Below are 20,125 nucleotides of genomic sequence, written 5' to 3'. Positions count from 1 at the left end.
ATTCTGTTCTATTCTATGTCTTCCACTACAAAGCCGGATATTCATACAACGGCCTACCTAAGCACCGCCCCCTTTAAATCGCTATTTCCATTGCTGGAAAGTGGGCAGAACGAGGCCAAATGGATACTTTTCTGGGTACTTTTAAGTACCTCCTCTGTGGTCGGTCCGAAGTAAGTGAATTGGGGCCGAAAAGGTGACGTAAAACGCTGCTTACTACTGATTGAAAAAAAAAATCAGTGCCAGGTACAAACCCGGATGTTTTGGTTTTGACTAGTAGTAAGCTGCTCACTTTCAACTTTCTGCTTTCGTGTCGGTACATTTTTAAATGATGACTAGAAAAGTAATGTCCTTCTGGACCAACCCGGAGGTGAGGGCTTTTCTGTCCTTGTTGGGAGAAGACACTATGCAGCGAGAGTTGGACAGGACTTCTCGGAACGACAAGGTTTTCCAGGGGATTGCGGCTGAGACGGTCAAATTTTGCTTTATCAGGATGGTAAAACAAAAGAAGGAGAAACTGAAAATTGGAGGCCAATTATCACACAGCCAAGGGGCACAACAATATGAGCGGTGCTGACCGAACGGTCCCGAAATGGTATGAGGAGAGCCTTGGTCATGAATTTCAGCCAGTCAAAAGGTTTCTCTAGCGAGCTCTACTGAGAACAGGCTGCTTCTGTGTCTGTACCTTTAAATTAAGGATGTCCCGATCAGGCCAGTAATGTGCTTTTCGGAACTGCACTCCTAATTCTTACTCTCCTCCTCTGGCTTCACAGAAGGAAATGTACATTTTTCTTGATGAAAACCAACATCTCTACCTTGCCAGGTTTGAGCCTGTTCCTGTTCTCATCAAGGATGTTAGCGACAGCACTAAAAAGTCTCTCACTGTCACTTTGAGCCTGTGACTGCCTCTCTTGTAGGATTTTCTCAAAGCCGCTGTCCTGGCAGCTGCATGATTCACACCGTGGTGCCTTGCTCACTGGGTCTGCTGAAGAACCCTGCTTCCTCTGGGACTGAACTGGACACCCTCGCCCCCTCTATCTTTGCCACCTCCTGGATGAGATGTTCCTTTGCCAGTGTCAAGTTGGCAGACTTTGTGAAGAAGCTAAAAATAGATAAATGTAACACACAATTCAAAACAACAACATAAGATAACAGATAGCACAGCTCTTCAGTTAGGCAACTGCCTTACACATGTACTCAATTAATAAACAATTAAAAATCTAACCATAGAACCAAATCTAAATTAAAAGGGAAATAAAAAATAAATTGGCCTAATACTGGTGTCTGGTGATGACTTGACTTTATATGAACATGATGTACAAAGGGTGCATTTTAATTTTACTATACTTGCCCATCTTTGTATCTGGGATCTAGCAGAGTGGCAATGTAGAAGAGTGGCTCAGTTTCAACATTAGCAAAGCACTTCTCCACAGCCTCCAGGAGAGTCCTCTTCATGGTCTTGATGGTCATCGTCCTCCTCCCGAGACAGAACACGTCTGAGGGCTAATGAATGAATGAATGCATGCAATGATGGTTTCTTTCAAACAATATCAATAAATGTTACAATATAAAATAATAAATAAAAATACAAATTACCTGATATGGCAGGGATCACATCAGCTGCAGTTGCAGTCTCACGTTCCTGGTCAACTCTTCAAAGGGGGCTAGCACATCAGCTGTCTTCTTCATCAGCTCCCACTGGCTGGCTGTTAGTGTTGCTGGTAGAGTGCGCTCAGCTGCAAAGACACTGAAAGCCCATTTTTGTTCCAGTAGGCTCTGCAGCATGTAGAGGCTGCTGTTCCACCTTGTCTGCACATGAGAAGAGAACAAGATTCACTTTATTTTTGTGCAAATTGGCATAACCAGGTGCAGTGCAAGTAAATCATGAGTTGCCTACTAAATAAAGTGCATGGGAATAAATAATGGAATGATAAAAAAATCAATCATCACCTGCACATCTTGTTGTAGGCGCTTGATATCCATATTCAGGTCCATCTGGATATCTTCAAGGCGAGAGTAGGCCAGCGGGGAGTGCTTAAATGGCCTACAATCCTCCTCGCGTTGGCCAGGATGTCTGTCACACTCCGCTGGGAAAGCAGGCCCTCATTCACGCAGAGTTGGCAAGAATGCGCGGCACAGCCCAAAGTCTGCACTCCCATATCCAACCACAGTAAGAATCGGAGAATTGGATTTGCAAAGAAGTACAGAGATGAGCCACAAAAGTTCTGGAACACAATCTTATGGACTGATGAGATGAAGATTAATCTCTGCCAAAGTGATGGAAAAGCCAAACTGTGGAGAAAGAAAGGAACTGCTTATGATCCAAAGCATACAGGCTCATCTGTGAAGCATGGTGGAGGTAATCTCATGGCTTGGGCGTGCATGGCCGCTTCTGGACCGGCTCATTAATATTTATTGATGATGTAACTGATGATGGTAACAGCAGAATGAATTTCGAAGTGTACAGAAATATTTTGTTTGCCAATTTACAGAGAAATGCATTAAAACTAATCGGGAGGAATTTTATCATGCAGCAGACCCAAAACACACTGCCAACAAAATCAAAGACTCAGTAGGTAGCAGGTGGTCCATGAACTGAAGGGTTAGCGGTTCAATCCCCCAAGTGTGCCATATGCTGAAGTGTCCTTGAGTAAGACACTGAACCCTCAGTTGCTCCCAGTGCAACTGGCATTGGTGTGTGAATGTGTGTGTGCTTGTGTGAGCGAATGGGTGGATGTGTCTCTGACTGTAAAAGCACTTTGAATACCTGGAGTAGGTAGAAAAGCGCTATATAAGACCATCGACCATTTACCACCAGGGGAAAAAGTGGAAGGTTTTAGACTGTCCAAGTCAATCACCTGAACTTAATCCAATTGAGCATGCATTTACCTCCTGAAGAGGAGACTGAAGGGAGAAACCCCCTGAAACAAACAAGAAGTGAAAGAAGCTGTGGTAAAAGCCTGGAATAGTATCACAAATGAAGATTGCAACAGTTTGGTGGTGTCGATGGATCGCAGGCTTGAGGCAGTCATTGCAAGCAAGGGTTATGCCACCAAATATTAGGTTATTTAATAATTATGTGAATAATTCAAAACTAAAACTTAATCACACCAATAGGCATGCAACAAAAACTTCAAGTTAAAAGTAAAAAGTATCAGTATCATATGAGATTGGCCTGGCTCTTATCTTCCCTTCTCTACAGGGTGTGTCTTTTTGTTATGAGACTGGTCTTCGTGCCTTTACTATGATTTATGTATGAATGGTTTCATTTCAAGAGCATTAAATAACGGTTGTACTTCTCACAATGTTAAACTCAGAAGTAGGATGAGAGAGACATGAAATCAAACACTTTCAATGAAATATCATGCCGGCATGAAAACACGTTATCAGAAACATTTATTCATTGCTACGACTTTCCTCAATATCCTAATTCTTACAACTAAACAATAATAGTAAGCAACGCTAATATCAAGAAGAAGAAAGGCTAGGCTAACCAGTGTTGCTTTGTAGAATATGGACCTATTAAAACGCTATAACAGTATTACTTGTTAGAATTACATTCCAAAGACAGATCCTTAACTAGCCTCTGGATGGCAGTATGGTTCCATGATAGAATCTTATGATTAAAATACTCAAATACTAACTTTTTAAATTTTTGGCCTAGAAAGACGAACACAACTGTAAATTGACACAAATCACGAGCTGGGTATAGATTAAACATTGTAATTTTGGTTACAAGTGTACATTTCATAGTTTGTAGTTCTAGTCTAGTTAACAGGTGGTCCAAGATGCCTGTTAGTCTGGTAGTTCTTATATTTGGTGCCTGAATGTGGATTGCATGTAAATGGGAGAAAAGTCTTAAATCCTTGTTCATTGGCACAGGAATGTGCTTAAAAACTTGTTTTATGGTCTCAGAATCAGAAATCTGCAAAGGACCAAAAACAATGCCGGCCATTATGGACTGTCTGGCGAAGTGGCCTCTCCTGTTGGGTCAGGGGAGAAATCTGATGTTTTCCTACATGCATTTAAAGTCAAATGGCTTATTGAATTTTGTTAAAATTGGAATGTCTCCATTGATAAAATCCCACTTTAAGTAATGTTCACAAACAAGCTGTCTTAGCATGGTTATTAGTTTATAAGCACGAGTGCAGTCCTCATTGGTACTATATTTGGAACAACAAGGATATTGTACATAAAAGGAAGTTCCTGTTTTGTCGCTCATGGTATGATAACAGAATTTTGCTTAAATACCAATTATTAAATAAGAATAGCATGTTAATGTCATATTCAGAATACTCATCCAGAAATTCATAATTACAATCACACCTGTAGAATATACTGTCGTCTTCAATGCAATTCCTGCATGTCCTCTTTTATTTTTATATACGTAAATAAGTATGGGTGGAAGAAGAAATGTTCACCCTCCGATACAGTAGGGGGCGGCCTCAAACCTCTAATATACGACTTTGAGCCATTGACTATATGCTCTGAACCATAGACAAACGCATAGAGTGACTGCAATGCATTTTGGGATACAGTACAACTGTATACGCGTGTGTCGTACAGGATATTTGGCCAGTGCAGTAAATAATGTCGTCTGAGTGTTAGTGACTTAATGGAGGTTTTCAAGTTCGTCGCATCCTTATTCTTGTGACTTCTGTCAGGTTAGATAGTATGTTATTTCGGACTGGATTCTTAATCGCTTCCCTCGCATGTTTTGAGTCTTGAAAGTTATTAGTAGTTGATGTACTGGTAGAATGTCTACTGTAACGCCGCATTTAAATGAGCCAAATCATTTTCAGCGAAGTGAATTCGAAGATTCGCCATCAGGAAACCAGAGAAGACGGCGTACTGTTGAACGAGCCGACGGAGAAGGGCGGATACCGCGACAGCGGGTGAAGCAATAATGCTACATGTTGATTTCCTTGTCGCTAGTAGGGCCGAGTTCTTCTCTGGGTAGTACTGGGTAGTTTCTGGGTTGAAATCAGAGAGGTCTCACAGCGCAAAGCTTTTTTCATATTGTAATACGATTGCTCTATTTTGATCCGCTCCCGAGTTAAAGAATGAGAACGCTCACGCATTCTACCGTGTCTGACATAATACACGAATACTTCAAACAAGTAATCCAGAAGAACAAAGTGCTGAAAGTGCCTGTTGGTACCCTGCTGTGTAAGGGGAAGGCGGAAGCAATGTCAAACCAGACTCCTATTGCCTAGTAGAACACAAGTTGGACAGGAGGGGCGTTGTCTAAACAAAGAAACGAGCAAAACTAAACACGTAACATAGACAGACCCACGGAACGCAATGGGAAGAAACACTCAAGTTAAGGACTTTGCAAAGGACAGTGGTATGCGGAGCACCAAGACGTTATTTCTACTAAAGAGGGCAACACTTTCTTATACAACCACAGAAAGATAATAAATCTGTTAATATGTTTGCTTAATATATGATGGATGCTAATTTATCTTGTGTAGTTTGTCAAGTATATGGTAGGGTTCAGTTTTTGCATATGTCAAAAGCCAAAGGGTTTTCATGGGATGTTCTTACCCTTTTAGATGAATATCTTAATATTTGTATTCTATTTAAAATTATGTATATTTTGAACAGTTTTCCTATCTGAGAACCCTAAAATTAAATATAATCTTTTGTTAAACTTTCTATCCATAGGTTGATGTTGGTCAAACCAGACATCGACCTCTAAGTGATTCCAGTGTTGGATGGCCCCACGTGGATGGACCCATTACCAGACAACCTCATTTGGATGACTGTCAGCGGATGGGGACTCTGTTTGGGATGCTCAATAAGTGTTTAAGGGGAATGGGCTTCAGCCAGATGTACTTTGGGGACAAGATTGTCGAACCAGTTGTGATTGTGTTCTTCTGGCTGCTGCTCTGGTTCTTGGGCATTCAGGCTTTGGGACTGGTGGGAACACTGTGCATCATCATTATCTACATTCAGAAGTAATACAGATGGTCAGCGTTAAGACTGCTGATTTCTTTGCTTAGTGCTTGCACATGTGAAATTCATTACTTGCTAATGACTTTATGGATTGTGGAATCTGTTATTTTAATGAAACGCTGGAGAAGGCTGCGCTTCTGTGGCGGTGGTGGTTCACGGATATACTATAGGTGTCACAATGCTGTTAAAAAAAATTTCAGTTATAGAAACAGAGCTTCACAGGGTTGTCCGATATGGGGCTTCTTTGACCTCAGTAGCGCTGTCCTGGCAACAGAGCAGAAGTTACGAATTCCAGCACTCAGGAAACAGAGCTGCACATATCTGCATGGAGTGATTAACTTAGAACTACTGAGTGTCTGTTACTGAGATGTGAAAATGCATAAGTAATATGACTGCAGTAATCATAAGGAACTGAATGTAAACCCTAACATTGTACTTGCAGTATGTGTTCATGAAACATTTTTGTAGTAAAATGTTTAATTTGTGAGAAACTAGGGAGTTCTTAATCACTTGAGCAGGTTTTGTGGAACAAAACTTGTACACTGGATACAGTCAACTTATTGTATCAAACATACCTTTGCTAGTGTGACAAAGCTTCATTGTTGATGCTGCACATAATTTCATTGGTATGTTAAGTATCTGCTGCTCAAATGTATCCATAGAGCTGGTTAATATACTGATAGAATGTCAGTATTACCTTAACAGACAGGAAGGAGTGGTTAGAGGCCATGATTGGAGTTTTTGCACTTGTTAGCTCTTTACAGTCTTGCTAGATGAAACGGCTAAAAGGAACACCTAAGTGTTTGACAGTATCTTCAAACTCAGAGGTTTTTGTTTTGTTTTGTTTTTTGTTTTTTGTTTTTAAAAAAGCACCATATTTTATGAACTATAACGGGTGCAAAATAAAAAGCCTAAAACAGGAAAGAAAATTAAATAAGTCTGTAGTAATCACACAATAAACTGTGTTCACCATTGACACACTTCAAAAGGTTTTCTGTTGCCTGTTTAAACTTTAGAACACATGGACATTAAACTAGCACAGTGCTTGTTTTGAGTTCTGCCAGACTTTTATTTTAATGAAAACTTTGTCTGTGAAGACCAATGTTAATGGACACAACATACAAGGTCCCAACAAACATGATCTATAGATATCTGGCTTGCTGAATAAAAACCCTCAACTCTGAAATTATGCAACAAATCTGTTTTAAGTTTTTACTGAATGAGCATACCCACAAAACAAACTACAAGTATATGGGTACAGGTTTCTGACACAGGTATGTGTGGCTAGAGATGGATTACATTTAAGATAGGTAATAATGTCAGTGGATTCCAATAATATCAGTATGACTTGAAAATCTTGGATTTATGAAACCATACTGTTTGGCTGTGGCAGATGATATATATTTATGGGACGTGTTAAGGTGATTCATAAATAGTTGGTTTGAACTCATTCTGACAGGGTGCACTTATATGATTCAATAACAATTTCTATTTCAAGAAATTATCCAAGTAAAGGCTTTATGAACTTAAGGGCACTGTTTTTCAAAGTGAAATCTTAACTTGCAATTTGAGCTTGTGTACATGAAGCAAATCTTACAGAATATTCACAAGGATACATATATTTACAAAACAGATAGCACTGACAGTTTCACATTAAAAGGAAATCTGAGAAATTACAGCCACACAAGTCCAATAACAGATATGTGCAGTTACATACACCAATCAGGAATAACCTTATGACTACTGTTGAGTAAATAACAGTGAGCGTCTTGTGACAATCCAATGTTCTACTGGGAAACTTTTGGACCTGGCATTCATGTGGATGTTACTTAGACATGTACCCCCACCCCATAGCAATGTCACTCCTCGATGGCCGCAGCCATCTCCAGCAGGATGCAGCCTGACACAGTCACATACAAAACATTTTTAGAAAGAATGAAAAAAAAAAAAAAAAAAACAAGAAAAACAGCACAAGGTGTTGACATGGCCTCCAAATTCACATTCTGTTACCAGGCATCACAGGACAATCTCAGAAGACCCATTGAACTGTTATGAATGCATAAGGAAGACCTACACAAAATTTGGGAAGGTGGTTATAATGTATGTGTATATTTTATCTTGCTTAATTATCCCAAAACAGAATCTGTAGTATGTGACTAAGTCAAATAAGTTTTCAGCTTCTTTACAGTGGTTTCTTCGTTTTGTATCACTGTACATTGACTCTCCAACTGGATATGGACTGTTTGTAAAACTAAATATCGCATTTGAAAAACATCATTTTGAACAGTGGTAGCATGGCGTCACCCACTGTCATTGTCTACTTTGGTGGGAGAACAAAAAATGTATTTAATATTAATCTACTGAATTCCTGCTGAATTCCTTCTTAACCCAGATCAGTGTCCGTTGCCGCTCTCAGACAGGATGCGGCTGGGCTCAGTGAACTTGGCTGTGGCGATGTAAAACAGGGCAGGACCTGGCACTAGGGCCAACATCGGTAGGTCCTGGTGCATCTTGTCCAATCGGGAGATAGAGATGATGCCATAAGCGTGGAGCAACCAGTGACTGAACAGGACAACCAGACGCTTCTTCTTGGCAATGAGATTCTTAAAACACTGTGGTGGTGAGGAGTGAGGACACAAAAGAAAACATGTAAGAATTAAGATTTCTGGGAAAGCGAATGCCCAATTGTCTTTGTACCAATGGCTTTACATTTCTCCCTACAGTAATGTGAAATCAAAAGCCACTGAGGTGGCACATTTTCTGGGAACCACTCTCACAGACCTACAGCACTTTACTGGATCTCTTAAATGAATGTCTTTCCTGGCAAGCACTTGACTCTTGTAGTTAATAATGCTCTAATAGCCAAATGTGAAAAACAATGTTACAATTACACAATTTATGAATTGGTCTTAAAGGGAGGTGTTTGCATAATTAAAAACTGATTTATGTGTTAATTTGTAGGGTTATCCTGAATGATTACACTGAAAAACTTAATATTTAGCCCTATTCACAGAGGACTAGTTTGACCTGGTGACCTCTAGTCGTGTAATATTAATCCTGTGCAAATCACCACACCCGTAATTTGTTACATAAAAATCACAATGCAAATTACCTTTCATATTTGTCCAAACAGAGATGTCCTCTTATCATGACAGACCAGCTGAATGTAATAATTTGAATAGTAATGTCAAGTTGGACAATAATTTAAATTGAATTCTGTAGACCTGAAATGATACAGTCTTCACTGAAATCCCAGCTCTATTTGTGCTAACACATTTAGTTCACCTAATTGTAATTCAGTTTTTGTTTTTATTTCAATCCTATTTTATCTTTCTTTTTACATGTGTTTTTTAGGAGTGTTACTTTTATGTGCAGCTAAGCTACAGTAACTTCCATTGCAGATTATTAAAGTCTGCCTAAGTCTAAGTAATTCAGATGCAGCTCTTTATTCAATTGAACTGCCCATATCTACACTCTGCTGCAGTGGTCATAGCAAGAGTTGCTATGTCAACAACATGCATAGCCTCATCTCTACCTGCACCCACAAGCAAACAAAATGAGACTGCATTGCTTCCGATGATATTGGGGTAGTATTGACTGATGATGTGGCAGAAGACAGAAGCCACCCTAGGAAGTCCAAAGTGTATAGAGATTTACTGTCAGCTCAGATTAAGCCCAGTGAAGCAAAGTTGATTGTATATTTTTTATATTTGTTTATGTTTTGTATATTTTAGTGTGTATATGTTCATGATTTATTTTATTTTATCTTATTCTACATTTTTTAATGCAACAAACACCAAGACAAACTCCTTGTATGTACAAATATACCTAATAATAAACTCTTTTCTGACTGGATGATGCTTCTTCCTCTAATTTAGCTGTGAATACATTTAAATTTAAGGTTAGAGCCTGCCCTTTAAACTCATATGTATTATGTAACCATAATCTTGCAGAAAATTGTGTCTGTATCCAAAAATATATGCACATCCAGTTTAAATTTCAATTCAATTTTAAATTTAAATATTTTTTATCTAATTCTCTTTTTCAATGTAATTATGAAAGTGAAACCATACGAATTTAAAAAGCGTGATTCAATTTGATTTCGTTATGCAATTATTCAACTTGAGAAATTCCAATTCGTCTATAAATAATTAAAATTTTAAGTGACATAAACTTCCTAAACCTCCTACACCTCCCTAGAAATGTAACTATGCATACTGCAAGAGCTGTGATTGCTCCGCTCAGTAGTAGCACGTTTCCACTGTAGTATTTCCAACTGCTTTTCCATCTTCACAATTTTTGAATTGATTGTTTTGGATCAACACAGATGGAACACACTGAGGAAGGGTTAACTGAGGAGGTTATACAAACATTTGTATAACTCGTCTTCTGCAAAGTTTTGGCGAAAGTTTTGAAAAAAGTTTCACGCGTCAATGTTGAAAGTAAAGCAGGAAGTAGAAACAAAAATTAATACGACTGCTAAAAAATACACAGCAGGGATAAGTGGCACGTGCACGTATAAAGAACTTGCACCGGTGCAGGCTATGTGCTGCAGTACTCTAAAGAGCATTCAGGCTTCATACCAACCGCTTTCATTTCATCCCTTTTCTTTTTTTGAGTTTGTAACAAATCACATTAGCCTAACAAATGCACTGTGATCATGTAAAACAGGCTCCAACTGGCAGGTTTTATTATTATTTATCATTTGGCTACTTGATGCCGTGGTGAGCAGACACCTGTTGCAGCAGCTCCTGAGTGCGTGCTTCTTGTGTGTGTTTTATCCACCTTTTTCCGTACTTTTTTTGTACTTTTGTGTCTACTTTTTTACCTAAACTGGAACTAAATACTGTGCAGCAATGGTTTTTGTGAATCTCAGTTTTTTCCTTTCACTTTTACTGCTACTTTCGTTACTCTTTATAACGGAGTGTTATGGACAGAGAGGCATGGCCATTGGTTACACATGCGACCAGCTGGTTACGCTGTGTAAACCTGTACTGCCGCCTGGAGCCAGGCCTGGAATCCCTTACGAGGATGGGCGAGCAGGGCTGTGAAGAAGGTGAAAGCTAAGAAGAGGAGATACAAGCCAGCCTGGGATCATCATGGGTAACGTTCGCTCTCTCGCAAACAAGACAGACGAGCTAGTGGCGCTGATCAACACCCAGAGGGATTTCCGCAAGTGCAGCTTATTGTGTTTTACAGAGACATGGCTGCAGTCGCACAATGCCGGACCGCAACATCGCAACATCTGGCTTTGCACCTGTGCGGGCGGACATTGACGTGACTTCTAGGCGTAAGAAGGAGGGAGGTGGGATTGCGCTGTATGTGAATGAGTGGTGGCGTAACCCTGGACACATCTGCGTGAAAGAACGTCTCTGTACCCCAAACGTGGAGCTACTGGCTGTAGGGTTGCGTCCTTATTATTTGTCGAGGGAGTTCACATCCGCCATTCCGTCCACTTCCCCCCCATCAGCCGACGCCGAGGTGGCTGCTGACGTCATCAACACCACTGTCTCCCGTCTGCAGACATAGCAGCTGAACTTGTTTATGGTGATCAATTGGGACTTCAACCACGTCACCTTGGACAGAACATTTACAGACTTCACCCAGTATGCTGATTGCCACACCTGTGACAACAAAACACTGGATCTGCTGTATGCAAATGCCTGCAATACATACAGTACAACTGCTCTACCCCCCACTAGGCAGGTCTGTCGTACCCCCCCGACTGCCCTAATAAGCCATGGATCACCAGCAACCTGAAGACTCTGCTGAGCAACAAAAGGAGAGCCTTCAGGTCTGGAGACAAGGAGGAGCTAAGGAGGGTACAGCACCAACTGAGGGACAAGCTGAGGGAGTGTAAGGACTCCTACAGGAGGAAGCTAGAGGCCAAACTCCAGCAGAAGAACCCCTCCCCTGACTGGCCAGGTGAGGAGACAGCTGGAGAGGCTGAACCAACGTAAGGCTGCAGGCTGGTGATTGACTTCAGGAGGAAGTGAACAGCTCCTCAGCCACTCAGCCATCCTTGGCAGGGATGTGGATGTGGTGGAGGAGTACAAATACCTGGGAGTGACCATCGACAGCAGACTGAACTAAATGACCAACAGTACAGCTGTGTACAAGAAGGCCTGCAGCAGACTCTAATTCCCGAGGAAGCTGAGATCCTTCAACGTGTGATGCTGGAGATCTTCTACCAGTCTGTTGTGGCCAGCACCCTTTTCTCTGCTGTGGTCTGCTGGGGGAACAGCATTGCAGCCAATGATGCCAACAGACAGAATAAACTGATCAGGAAGGCTGGCTCTGTCATTGGCTGCACACAGGAAACGTTTGAGGTGGTGGTGGAGAGGAGGACACTTAAACTGTTATCATTAATGGATAACCCTGACCACCCTCTCCACCAGATGACAGACAGACAACAGAGCTCATTCTCCAAGAGACTCAGACAACTTTGTTGTCTCAAAGAACGCTACAGGAAATCTTTCCTGCCTCAAGCCATACACCTGTTCAACTCCTCATCTGCATGTGACAGATAACACTCTGTACATTACTTATTTTCCCTCCTTGTATACACCTTTTCCCCCAATTCACTTATTTTTATTATTCTGTAAATAATGTGTATATAGTAGACTGTGTTTTTCCTGTTATATATAGTACGTATGGTGTTGAGTGCCTGTACATTGCTACTGCAACGGTGAAAATTCCCAGTTTGGGATTAATAAAGCAAGCATGCATCCATCCATCCATCCATCCTATTAATTACACTTAGCTTTCTCAAATCAACCTGCAAAACAGCTTTTTATTTTACAACATGTGTGCTCTCTGCTGCGTGTCAGACAGAATTAAGAGGCTACAAGCTTCAGAGAGCCTTCAGAGAGGTGTAAATTTTGGACCATCTTTAACAGTGTCACAAAAACCCACAATACTGTAACTACAATTACCTGAATCTCTGAGGCAGACATGTACACAGCCAGTGTGACCAAAGACATTACCAGTATGATGTAAGGAAATGCGTAGTCTGAAAGACAAAAAATGCAATGCACTGTTTTGCAAAAAGAAAGCACAAAGAACTAAATATAACTAACTATAACTAACTATAAGCTATATTTATCTGTTGCCACTTAAAACTTACAGAGCAGTCCTCCTCCGACAGCCTGCAAAAGAGTGAGGATGGGGAAGAAGTACAGAGCCGCATAGATGCTCTTAAAACGGTCAGATTTGCCCAGACCGCATGCCATTTTCTTCACCAACAAAGGACGCAGCAGCATCATCAGTACCAAGCAGAATGCATAGTAGAGTAACACAATTGTGTAGCTGCAAAAGAGTATATTTGTAATGACAAAGTCATTAACAACATCATGGCAAAATGAGTTATTTTCCATTTCCTGTCACAAAAAAGTCACAAACAACAATCTTCCATTATATTAAATTTATGCTAGATGTTAAAGACATTAAGAAGACCCTCAAATCTTTTGAAAAATCTGTGCTAATAGCTGTTTTATGTAGCCCATGTTTGTGTGTTATTTGTTTCATTCTTGTGCTAGGCGCACAGGTCTGTCTGCCCAGTGTCTTAAATTCATGATGTTAGTACTTACAGTGGGTAGACAGCTTCCTGTGTGCAGTGTAATGTGTTGACATAGTCTGGACTGGGGTTGTACAGCATGGTGTACCAATCTGAAAGCATCTGAACTCGACAGGAACGGATACTGAACATTCCCACTGGTTCTGTGACCAGCAGAGTGACTACAGCTGACAGACTGCATTCCAGCATAGCTGTCACATGCTGCAGCAGAGCACTGGAACTAGATAGATGACAACAGACAGAACAGCACAAGATTAGCGGTGGACAGTATGAACAGTATAGAAGGTGCACTGGTGTGAATTTGCACTTAACCATTTACATGGTTAAGTGGCAATGACATACAGCTACTGCATCTTTGGTAATGCACACATACATTGTTTTCCATATACTAATGCAGTTTTACAAAATAAATGTTTCTAAAACACTTCTATATTTTGTGGAATGCATCTTGGTAATACAGTGCAGTAATAGCTCCCATGCAGTGTCCATAAACAATTATATTGAAATTTTATGAAAAGCAAATACACAAAAAGCAAGTACAAAGGTAAGTACTGAACTGCCAGAGGTTAAAAAAAAAAAAAAGGTTTGGTTACCCAAAACTGAAAAATAATGTACATTTCAGAATTATACAAAAAGGCCTTTTTCAGGGAACACAAAGTGAGTCAACAATTTAAAGCTGTTCTGCAGCAATGAAGGTTGAATCAGCCTTTAAAGCTGGTGCTACTAATTCCTAAAAAGCCAAGCAACCTACCAGTGCCACACATTTATGGGAACTTCTGCAACAGACTTAGATTATTTGATTTCTATTGTAGAAAGAATGCCACAAGTGTGTTCAGCTGTTATATCTGCCAAAGGTGGCTACTTTGATGAGTCAAAAGTTTAGAATACATTTTGGTCTATAAATTGATTCCATGATTTCTTTTTCAACTCAAATTGCTTATTTGTTCTATGCTTTCATTTCAGAGTGCAATGACACAATAAACTGAATAATTTTCAGTAAAAAAAATGGAAAAGGTGTGGTGTTATAGAACTTTTGACCGGTAGTGTATATTGTAGTATTTACTATTACTGTGTTTCATATAATACTGTAACATACAGTACCAGTCAAAAGTTTTGGTTTAGTTTGTTGCTTGGCTTTCACTCTTCTGTCCAGTTCATCCCAAACCAGCTCGATGGGGTTTAAGTCTGGAGACTGTGCTGGCTACTCCATGTTTTCAAGCTTATCATCTTGTTCTTTTTTCCTGAGGTAGTTTTGGCATAGCTTGGACTTGTGTTTTGCATCATTTTCTTGCTGTAGGATGAACCTCTGACCAACTAGGCGCATACAGAGGGTACTGCATGGTGCTGCAGAATGCAGTGGTAGCCGTTTTGGTTCAGGGTGCCGCTCACTCTGTACGAGTCACAGACCCTGGATCCAGCAAAACAGCCCCAGACCATCACACTTCCTCCTCCATGTTTGACAGTTGATGTCACACACTGTGGAACCTTCCTCTCGCGTATTCGATGGCATACGAAGATCCTGCGTGACGAACCGAAGATTTGAAATTTTGATTCATCAGTCCATGATACCTTCTTCCAGTCTTCAGTAGTCCAATGGCGGTGTTTCGTGGCCCAGGAGAACCTCTTTGTCTTATTCTGACATCTTAGCAATGGCTTTCTTGCTGCAACTCATCCTGTCAAACCTGCAGCTCAAAGTCTTCTCTTCACAGTTGAAACTGAGACTTGCTCACCACGACTACTATTAAGCTGTGCTTGAAGCTGTTGTCCTGTAAGCCGCTTATCACACAAGCTGTTAACCCTCAGAAACTTGTCCTCTGATTCAGTTAAGGCTTTGGGTCTGCCAGACCGGTCTCTGAGCCTTTAGATGGTGAAGAAAACTGTACTCACTGACACTTGACTTTCTTTGCAATTTCCCCGTAGGAAAGACCTACATTTTTAAGTGTTATGAAGGTCTGTCTCTCTTCCACTGTAAATTGCCTTTTTCTTACCATTTTTGTAGCAACACACTACTTTCTGCAGTACAGTACTGTTCACCTGATGCTCATGAGGGTCTGGTACCACAGTGTGTTACAACACACTGCTTTTATGCAGACAGAGGGGGTTGTAAGTAATCCAGAAAAGTTGGAACACCTGTAGGAATTAGCAGCACCAGCTTTCAAGGCTTATTCAACTTTCATTGCTGCAGAACAGCTTTAAATTGTTAAATCCCTGAAAAAGGCCTTTTTGTATAATTCTGAAATGTACATTATTTTTCAGTTTTGGGTAACCAAACATTTTTTTTAAAAAAAAAAGCTCTGACTGTTCAGTACTTTAGTACCATTTCAAGCTATTCATTGGGCTTGCATGACTTGAATTGCAATAAATAACTGGAAAAATTAGGGTGTTCTAAAACTTTTGACCGGTAGTGTACATTTTGTGCCAGTCCGACAAGCCCTATACAAGATCAAAATACAGAAATACTAAAAAGATTATCCTTACTACAAACACATTCTAAAATGCATTTTTTTATTTGAACAGACCTCAAAGTAACACATCAAGAGAGAAATATTAATAATATTACAGCAAAAATAAGCAGTCAAGCCAAAAGCAAAAGAGAATTTTAGTTGCATGTTATATAGCAGCTGGAAGTGTGTGTAATCCTGGCTCACCTCTTCTTTCCAGAGTACCACTCAATAAAGAACCAGTGAAGTACCAGAGGTAACATGGCCATGAAGCCCAGATACAGCCAGTCATAGAGATCGGGAGATCCAGTACAGAGTTCACACACTTTTTGAATGTTGGCTCGTTCTCCACGGGGACAAACCTGCTAAGACAGACAAATGGTGATTTAAAATTGTTACTTAAGAACTCATTGCATGCCCTAGATCCGCACTGAAATTTCCTTGATGAAAAAAAGAAAATGGTGGGAAAAAAAATTGGAAATGTAGGTTTTATATTTTTTGCAGCTCTGCCTTGCTTGACTTATGAGATCAAAGGGGCCCTGTCTTGAAAAACATCCCTTCTATCAGGTTACAGCTCCTCTCACCCGATGCCAGCTGGGATAGACTCCAGCAACCCCCGCGACCCTAGTGAGGATTAAGCAGTAGTATGAGATGAGATGAGATTAATCTTAGTCTGTTAATGGTTGTTTTTCGTCTGACTTGTTGTTGTTTTTTTCTGTGCGTTGAATCAGTCAAAATGTTTTTTGGTTGTTCTTGTCTTTTTGTGCTGTTTTTATTTTGTTGCTGGCTATGTCGTTGGCTGTGGAGTTCAGCAGAGCAGCCATTGTGTCCGTTGGTGTCTTACAGAGATCCACTGAGCTGCCCGAAGTGAGGCCTAAGATTCCAGCTGAACTTCAGAAGAACCGCTGGGGGTGTCAGGCTTTGTTAGATGTTAGAAGTTAGATGTGGCGGAGCGGCAAAGGAAGTGGTCTTTGGCAGCTGAATGGATGGACTGTTTCCGCTTGATGGGACCCAGGGGGAGTGTGTCATGAGAAGTGCTTTGGAGACCTGGTTCATACTGACCACAGTACGTCTGTGCCCGGCTTCGGGACTCTATGTGTTGACAGACTCCATTCCAGCAGGAAAGGAAACATCATGGGACACGATCCATGCCACTGTTGCTATGCAACTGGCTAAACAACCACATCATCTTGGACACCGTTTTGCCAACTTTTTTTGTACATTTGTTCATAATGCTAATTCTGTAAATTTTTTGATTATCTAATTTTATTTTATCTTTCTTGTAGTTTTTATGAGTGTTTACTTTTATGCGCAATGTAATGACAAAGTAATTTCCCTCATGGATCATTAAAGTCTGTCTAAATCTAGGTCTATAATAAGCCCACGGGATACTGAAGAGCAGGTCTGAAGTTAAGACATAGAGTGCTTGACCCCACCCCTCTCAGATAATCTAAAAATGACCATGATAGTTCTACTTAATGTTTAATGAGTCGCTGACCCTGTACTGCCATATATAAAACTGGAGACTAATGTGAAACAAAATCTAAAAATCTAATTATTACAATCCCTCTGTCTATGCATACATAAATGACACACAGCCCTATGTATGATGTAAATAAACACACAAGCAGTCAGGCAAAAAAATTATATTTAGTACTCACACCACACTCCCCCTCCACCGATCCATTGATTATCAGTCTGCCACAGTAAAGGCCTGGACACGTTGGACTCTTGGCCACAGCTGTAAGGGGAAAAACAAACTTCTTTATTTATTTTAAAGATACCAACCTATGCAAAACTAAAAACAAAAAAAAACAATGTAACGCAGAAAATATCAAAACCCCTACTATAACTGTATAAGTGTACATACATTTTCATGTTAAGATAAGATAGTATCGATAGATAGATAATCTCTATAACAAAAAGTAAAACACCAAATTAATACAAAAATAAAAGAAAATCAAACACTATAGAAGTGAAGGGCCACAGCCCATTAGGGCACACACACAGCCCCCCAGTTGCATCTGTGACTAAATTATTATACATAAACTTAACTAACATATATTCATACTAATGCATCTGAGCTAAAACAAAATCACAAAGTCAATATTTTAATTTTAATCATTTCAATAACCCCCTAGGTCCCTTGTTAAAAATGGTTTGGTTCACAGTTCGCTCTTCCTCATGACGTGATTTAAGGAGGCGCGAGCAAGTGAACTCCAGCAGACAGAGAGGAAGATCAATTAAGATGATGGACCCAAAAAACACAAATCTGAACACCAGGAAAGACTTGAGAGGGAGGCCAATAGTAGGAGCAGCAGAAACCCAGTTGGTTTAATTTTTTGTTTCTACTCCCTGCTTCACTTAGAATAATTGTTACTGAAATTTTCAATGAAATTTCACCAGAGATGAGTCATACAAATGTTTATTCCTGAAATCGTTCACTCACTCCCTATTCCGTATGAAGGGTTGCACTATATAGTGCACTCTGACAGTATATATCTTCTGCTCAAATTGTTCCTCCTGTTCCATTAGTACTGATTCAAAACAGTCATTTCGTAAAATGCGGAGATGGAGAAGCAGCTGAAAATACTAAAGCAGAAACACACTACTACCAAGCGGACCAATCACAGCTCTTGCACTCTGCGTCGTCAAGGTGCGTAGTTTCATTTCTGGGGAGGTGCATGTCAGCTACAGCTCTAGCGTCTACGTATGCTCTACGATGCCGCCGTACCTTCTGCATCAATTTGAAGAAGTCTGAACCACCTATACACAAAAACAGCTGTGAGTTGTAAAAGAAGTAAATCAATTCTTTTAGTGTTGTAAAAGAAGTTAATAGTACTGGTGCCTCAAAGCACCATGTTTACTGTTGTAAAAGAAAAACAGTATATATTTTACAGTCCCAGAATTGACTGTTGATGTCCAACTGTCAAATTCTCAATTATTCCTCTCGCTTTATATGTTAAACTGTCAAATCCGTTTCATTGTAACTAAGGCAACAATGAAATCTCTGCAAAATGGAATAGCCTCCTGCACAATTTCACACTTTCACATTCAGCCTTCTTAGGATTGATGTTTTTTCATTTCCACCAAAAAAATTATGATGTGTTCGATACTTATTGTACCCGATGTATATACACGCCTTATATACGTATAAACGTACAGATTTGGTGACAAGCAACAGCACAGTGATTCAAAGGTATGCTTGATGTCCGTATTGCCAAGTAAGCTTTACATAGACAAACACCGAATCCTGGCAACTCGTGTAGACAATTACTTTAACACCGGTCTAAGTTGAGACTGACATAGAGACAAACATCGGTTTAGCCGGCTAGTTCAGCGGTGCTAGCTACTTCTGCGGAGCTATAAGAGAAAGAAAAGCATGTGCCACACTACGGTCAGTTTGTCTTGAAAAAAAAAAACTAGTTATCATTACACAAAAACTCAAAATTACACGCAACTTCAACTTACACATCATGGGCCGAACAGCAACTTTATGTGTGCTATCTTGCCAAATCAACTGTATGTTATTTTAACACCGGAAGAAGGCAAATAAGATAGACTTCTTCTTTTCGTTGGTAAGATTACCTATTGGCGTACTACTGCCCTCTACCGCTTACACTCCTCTTTTGGCTATATCCTCTTCAAAAAAAAAGTTTTTATTCACGACACTCTAAGGAACACGGAAAGGAAAATAAACAATTGAATTCATAAAGTCAAGCTAAGCACACATGAAGTATAGACGAAAGAAGAAACTAACAGACTGTCAAAGACAAATTATAAATTAATATTATATTCCTAACTAAAGCATACAGCTTTGCAGGGCTTCAGCAGGAAGCAAGCAGTAGGAGAATGATACACTTTTTTCTTTTAATATAAAATAACAACTAATGTAATTAGAGGTAAAATTATCGTAAAATTGACATCTCAGAAGACGCTGAGGGTTGCCTCAGTAATGTGCTCTCTGGTACTAATTGCTTTTTTAGTTTTTTCCTATTACCATCCTTAACAGGACCGTCCCCACAGTTGATTCATTCAAGATTCCTAGGATCAACAATCTCTCGGGACCTGCAGCAGCGGCATCGTTTGGGTATGGCAAGGTATGGCACTTGCATTACCTTGACTTTGGTAGAAAACGTATGGAACGGAGTAT

At 40.1% G+C, this 20,125-nt stretch overlaps 2 protein-coding genes across 8 annotated transcripts; one reads left to right on the top strand and one right to left on the bottom strand.

The window, feature by feature from the left end:
* The first annotated feature begins 4,503 nt into the window (after positions 1-4,503).
* On the top strand, positions 4,504-6,805 carry fam241a (family with sequence similarity 241 member A). Its single transcript, XM_047610705.1, has 2 exons — positions 4,504-4,892; positions 5,665-6,805. The coding sequence occupies exons 1-2, from the start codon at positions 4,755-4,757 to the stop codon at positions 5,959-5,961; spliced, it is 435 nt and encodes a 144-aa protein (XP_047466661.1). The 5' UTR covers positions 4,504-4,754; the 3' UTR covers positions 5,962-6,805.
* A 651-nt stretch (positions 6,806-7,456) lies between these two features.
* LOC125023433 (jnk1/mapk8 associated membrane protein) lies at positions 7,457-19,586 on the bottom strand. Of its 7 annotated transcripts, none has more exons than XM_047610704.1 (8): positions 19,444-19,545; positions 18,707-18,738; positions 17,634-17,713; positions 16,180-16,337; positions 13,545-13,751; positions 13,082-13,263; positions 12,891-12,967; positions 7,457-8,567 (listed from the first exon to the last, which is right to left on the bottom strand). In XM_047610704.1, the coding sequence occupies exons 4-8, from the start codon at positions 16,239-16,241 to the stop codon at positions 8,349-8,351; spliced, it is 747 nt and encodes a 248-aa protein (XP_047466660.1). In that variant the 5' UTR covers positions 16,242-16,337; positions 17,634-17,713; positions 18,707-18,738; positions 19,444-19,545; the 3' UTR covers positions 7,457-8,348. The 7 variants fall into 7 exon arrangements, with proteins under 7 accessions (XP_047466660.1, XP_047466659.1, XP_047466656.1 ...); XM_047610703.1 differs by having other exon boundaries at positions 16,180-16,334; XM_047610700.1 differs by lacking the exon at positions 18,707-18,738 and having other exon boundaries at positions 19,444-19,586.
* Positions 19,587-20,125: the final 539 nt, after the last annotated feature.

Source organism: Mugil cephalus, chromosome 17, assembly GCF_022458985.1.
Source record: "Mugil cephalus isolate CIBA_MC_2020 chromosome 17, CIBA_Mcephalus_1.1, whole genome shotgun sequence".
Classification (NCBI taxonomy): domain Eukaryota; kingdom Metazoa; phylum Chordata; class Actinopteri; order Mugiliformes; family Mugilidae; genus Mugil; species Mugil cephalus.
This window is presented reverse-complemented; position numbering and strand designations above follow the sequence as displayed.